This window comes from Pinus tabuliformis, chromosome 9 (genome assembly GCF_031772625.1).
Source record: "Pinus tabuliformis cultivar Carrire ecotype Pingquan chromosome 9, CPIR1, whole genome shotgun sequence".
Classification (NCBI taxonomy): domain Eukaryota; kingdom Viridiplantae; phylum Streptophyta; class Pinopsida; order Pinales; family Pinaceae; genus Pinus; species Pinus tabuliformis.
In genome coordinates, this window is record NC_142307.1 from 1,942,491,858 (window position 1) to 1,942,497,528 (window position 5,671).

At 36.4% G+C, this 5,671-nt stretch overlaps 1 protein-coding gene across 1 annotated transcript; it reads right to left on the minus strand.

The window, feature by feature from the left end:
• Window positions 1–225: 225 nt before the first annotated feature.
• LOC149156743 (UPF0496 protein At4g34320-like) lies at window positions 226–2,817 on the minus strand. The gene has a single exon (XM_089438514.1). The coding sequence runs from the start codon at window positions 1,574–1,576 to the stop codon at window positions 461–463; it is 1,116 nt and encodes a 371-aa protein (XP_089294640.1). The 5' UTR covers window positions 1,577–2,817; the 3' UTR covers window positions 226–460.
• Between the last annotated feature and the right edge of the window lie 2,854 nt (window positions 2,818–5,671).

The window sequence follows — 5,671 nt, forward strand, 5'->3', positions numbered from 1 at the left end:
TGTGTTCTTGTGCAGAACTGTAAGCAAAAACAAATACACGTAACTTTTTTCCGAATTAAATCATAAAAACTAGTATAAAAATAGTTTTTTAAATCCATCCACACACTACTTAATTAACTCAATCGTAATACACTTCATGAATTCTGTCATATTATTTTGATGTTTTTTTTTATAAACAGTAATGGCATTTCAGTTGAAGCCTTCAATAACAATATTATGCGAAAATAAAAACAAATGATAGATCTACCAGCAAATATTGTAGATCTATTTCACTCTATTATTCAGTTTTCAAATCTATACATACATTTTATACCATGAAAATGATCCCAATCTTTAAATCCTGTCAGCAGAAAGAGGGTTACTGATACCTAGGTATCCCATTGATGTTCAGATTATCCAATAGCCTTGGCGTCATAAGCATTTGGGTGCTATAGACTTCAGAAATGAAAGGCCTTTATTCCTACACCGCCGGCCTGATCATCTTCTGCACGACCACGGTCCTCGCCTGGCGTACATCTCGGCCGCAACGATCAACATGACGTTCCAGATCTTCAATGTCTTGCATAAAGCTCTCTTGTTTTCGTTTGATTCTTTCTATTCCAAGTTGAAAGGCATCTTCTTTTGAGCAGAAATCGATATCCGTGAGAACAGAACTGATCATTTGCTCCAGGTTGTCCACAAGAGCCCTAATGCTGTCCAGATCTTTGATAGCAATGAAAGTTCCAACGTGCATTCCAGTGATGACCTCGCGCTGGATTTTGATGGCATCTTCATATTTTTTCCAGTACGAATCAACCCATCTGCCCCCAGAAGCGATTGGAACCACGGCCGCTAGAGCAGCTGCAACAGACGGGGCAGCAATGGCCGCTGCAACCACAGAACATATCAAAACCGCAGCAAAGGTCGCTACAAATATGATTCTTGAAACCTTTCTCCATGCCCTAACGTGTTTCAGTTTCTTGTCGAGTTTCTTCCTCTGCTGCTGAAGCTTCTCTAGCATCTCTGTGTGCCTTTTGTAAACAGACTCGAAATGCTTAAAGAAATCCTCAGAGAACGGGCTACCGGTACTTTTGAAATTTTTCAGTTCCTCCAGTATTTTCTGACACTGCGCCTCCGAAGGCGGACCTTGCGCCGGAAGCTGTTGAAGCGCGATTTGAATAATCAATTGGTTGTCTCTAGCCTTTCTGAGACAATTCTCCAGCACAGTACAGAAATCTAGGGTCTGTAAACTGTTTTCGAAATATTCTTCGACCAATTTAAACAAATCCTGGTTCTTCCATATGTCCTCTTTGCATCCCAATAAGACCTTAACGACCTCCTGGTCCATTTCCAGCAAGCAATTTGTTGTTTCTCTTAGGGTTTCTAATGACATACTGCGTACCTCAACACCTTTGGCCAGGGAATGAATAACACGACCAGTTCGCTCTTTGACTCCTTCGTCGAAGCTCCTGACATCTGGATCGACTTTGCAGGCTTCCTCATAGGCCCTCAGCTCCATAGAATATTTCATTTTTGATTCAAAACCCATATCTGGATCAGATTGCTCTCCTGGTTTTTTGCTCATCTGGCTCCCCATCTACAATCAAAATTACACAATGGATGCCCAGCTGTTCTTATAGCCAAAGATTTACAGAAACGAATCACAAATACACTCTTATACACTAGTAGATTGCTTAGGTTTTAAGATACACTGCAACTTCCAGGTGATCTAATTCTTTACATAAAAACTTTATGCCATAAACCGCTGATTTCAGGAATTAAATTCGCAGATTCCCAAAATATTCCTGTTAAGTGACGGGCTATAAACTAACTTGCTTTTCTCCTGCAAACAATTCTAACTGCCGTCTTTGAAACCAAACCGTGCAGAAAAACACAGAGATGAATCTCCAGTTATGTTTTCAGATGTGCGTAGCCAAGAAAACAAGAAACGAAAATGGCGTCCGTGCGTGCTCTTTTTGAGCTAAGGGGAGCGAAAACGAAAACAAGAATGAAGAGAGGAGGCCCAACACGGTAAGCAATAAGATTCATTTATACATCCGATCACCCAATCCCAGCAAAGCAAGAGAAAGCAAGGGTTTGTTTGGAGATATCTTGTACGCATTATCTCACAAACAGGCAGACCTGGCGGTAACGGGCACGAGATCCCCCCTCCCTTACCTTCCACACATTGACAAACGCATGACACACACCAATACAAACCCTCAATTTTCACGGTAAATGACGCAACAGGATCTTGAACTCTTTGAACCTCTTCCCTGGTTGGGTTTAGGGTCGAGGTTTCTTGTGCTGCAATACTAGTGAAGTAGAAGATTTCAGGTGACAACTTCTTCTTGTCGTTCAAACCTAAAACTACTGTCATGCATCTCCCGCCCAAACATACAGTTTACTAAAGATAGATCCCTCCGTTGCCAAAGTCAAAAATTTCGCGGATTGCTTAAAGATCGGACAGCTGTGTACTGTGTCAGCAGGTAAAGATTCGAACTCCTCGAATCTTATATTTCTTAAGCTTTCTGTTCGCCGACACGCAAGACACAACCTTTGAGTATTCCAATCAACGTCTTTTAAGATCGCTGGGCGTAATCGTCAAACCCTAAAGCCTCGTGTCTGAAATCATGAGCAAAGAGTGGAGAATTTTTATAAGATTTTATATGAAATCACACTCCACCGTCCTTCGAATCCGTAGAAAGTGTCACATGATCCTGGTCGGTTTGACTGTTGCTTGACTGAAGTTACTACAACGACTCCTTCCAGGCTCCAGGTTCTAGGTTCGAATCTTAGCACCCCCTTTCCTTCATCTTCCTGGGGTTTTCCCAGAAACTTTTACCACAGAATCCTGGAAGTCACCTGGCAGGAGAGCTCAACATTGTATGACGAAGGCTTTACTTAACGACGGGTTCAACCTTTAGACCAAGGGTTTACTTAACGATGGTACAGCCATCAATATTCAATGTCAAGGTCCCGGATATACCAGGGCATCTGCCATGACCATTACAACTGTTTCCAGAAGAAAGTGCAAGAATAAATTTGAATAAATTTGAGAGGATTTATGGTTAAAATAATTACAGGTATGAGAAGTCTTAAAAGATCGTATGAGAAGTCTTAAAAGATCTTATGTGATTTACACCGAAGTTTTTTTTATAAAGATTAATTTATTTTTACATATTTAAATTGATTGTAAATTAGATAATTTGAATTTAATTTAACTGTAGTTTTAATTACTCATTATAAAATTAAAGTTGACTTTGTGATTAGACATTTTAATAATCCAAATCAATAATTAAATTATAAATGACCTGTATACAATTTGAAAACAAAAAGACACTTCATTATCAACTAAAAACATCTAAATCAATCCATGTCAAACACAACTTTTCTAATATAATACAACAATCATGTAGTTATCATAATAAAACTTCAATAGATAAAGATCAAACAAACAACCTGTTCCACTTCTAACTTTTTTGCATGACTTTTCTTATGGAAGGAGAGGCTTAGTTATAATGACTTTAATCTTATCATCATTGTAATTTTGACCACCTCAAGTTTTCACTTTCTAATTTTTAAAATAAATTTTGAACTTTTCCAAATTTTCAAATAAATTTTCATCTTCTTTGACATTTTCAAATTTTATTTTCCAACTTTGAAAATTTTCATTTAATATAATTAAAATAATAAAATAAATTAAATATTAAAAAAAAATTCACAATACATTTCATATTATTAAGATTCTAAACATTATAAAATTAATTAAATCATAATTTTAGTTAGATTATTATTAATTATAAAAAGAATTAAATTGAAATCCAAAAAGGATATAACTATTTTTAAGATAAATCTCAATTCTATATATTAATTATGATTAAAAGTATTAGGTGGATATTTTGTTGAGGTTAAATCTCTACCATCCATTTAATAATTATTGATAATTGTGAAATTTTAGTTGAACTTTCATATCTTAGATCTAATCAGAAAACAATGAACAAAACTTGCAAAGAAAGAAGAAAGAAAATTGATAGAAAAAAGAATTAATAAATTTTATTCATGTACTAAAAACAAAATTATGAGAGAACACAATTCAATACAATATATTCTACATGGGTGAAATAATCTAGTAGTGAATCTAGAGAGTTGTGAAAATGGTGAAGAAAATTGACACCTAGTCCTAGTTAATTGATTATGTAGTCATCACTTAGTTGTCTCATAGTCATCACTTAATTGTCTCATGCAAGTGGGGATTAGTAGAACTCATAAATGCAATTATGGAATTCCCTCTTGGTTATAATAAAGAGGTTTCCATCTTTGGTTCGAGGCTCCAAATCCTTCCTCTTTTCTGAATGAATGTAGGCCCACGGGTGAGATCCAAAAATGTGAAAATGTGTAACTTCTAGTTGCATGCCACTCTGTGCTTCAAAAGGTGTTTTGCCTGTAACAAATTTGTGAGGGTATATGTTTTGTATGTACAAAGCACGGTTGAATGCTTTAGCCCACAATTTGGAAGGAAGGGACCTTGCATGCAACATGCAACTAGCCATCTCTTTCAAGGATATGTTCTTCCTCTCAATTACCATGTTTTGTTGCGGAGTGTAAGGAACTGTGTGTTGCAACTATATTGCTACTTCAAAAAGGTTGGACATTCTTGTTGACCTACTCCCCCCCATATTTACACAGAGTATCTTGATCATCTTTCCAAACTATTTTCTACATGCACTTTAAAAATATTAAAATGCTCAAACACTTCAGGTTTGAGTTTGAGAAAGAACACCCATGTGTATCTCATGCAATCATCTATGAATGTGAGTACATATCTAGTTTTTCCTATGGAATGATCTAGAAATGACACCATAAGATCATTGTGAACAAGCTCCAAGGGGGAGGAGGCCCTCCATGCATGCCCCTTCTTGTGAATGCTTTCCAAGAGCACGTCCTTCACAAAATCCATTAGAAACTTTTATGGAAAATAGGCCTTTCACCATCCCCTATTTGTTAATTTGTTGTGTGTATCTAAAATTTAAGTGCCCAAACCTTTCATGCCAAGTCCTACTTTCACCATTTGCATGTGTCATTAGTAAAGTGGAATCTGATTGAAGAACAAATTTAGAAAAAGTGTACAGACGAGACTGATGATTTACCTTGCCAAATGAAATTATAACAACCTTGGGTTAAAAGTTCATGTAATAAAGGATAATAAAGGAAAAAGAATAAGAATAAGACCAAGGTCATGAGACATGTATTCCAAGTTGAATGTTGAGAAAAAACATCCTAGTGGGTGTCACTTTGGTTTATTTATGGCTAAGGAAATTGGCAAAGGCATTGGAAAAGGCAAAGAAGCATTAATCAACATTTATTTATGAAAATAAAGGAAAATGAGACAAAAGAGAGGTGAAAGGCCACAGATTTGCATGAGAAGGAAAATTGAAGGAAAATAGAGGAAATGGACAAAACATAGGCTTCAATGATAAAAAGTCTTCTAAGAATCAGTTCACAACTTATTGTTAGTTCTAACTTTTCCAATTTAGTTTTGGAGCTCTTTGTATTCTCTCATACTTTTGCACACTTAGAGCATTCTTGGAGCACTCTAGCATTGGAGAATGGAAAGCAAAGGGAGGAAAAGGACAAGCAAGGAAGGTTGGATCAAGCAGCTTCAGTAGGAAGATTTTGTAGGTAATAGGTT

Excerpts from the sequence above, each read along its gene's own strand:
- LOC149156743 (XM_089438514.1), bottom strand. The coding sequence starts at position 1,576 with ATGGGGAGCCAGATGAGCAAAAAACCAGGAGAGCAATCTGATCCAGAT.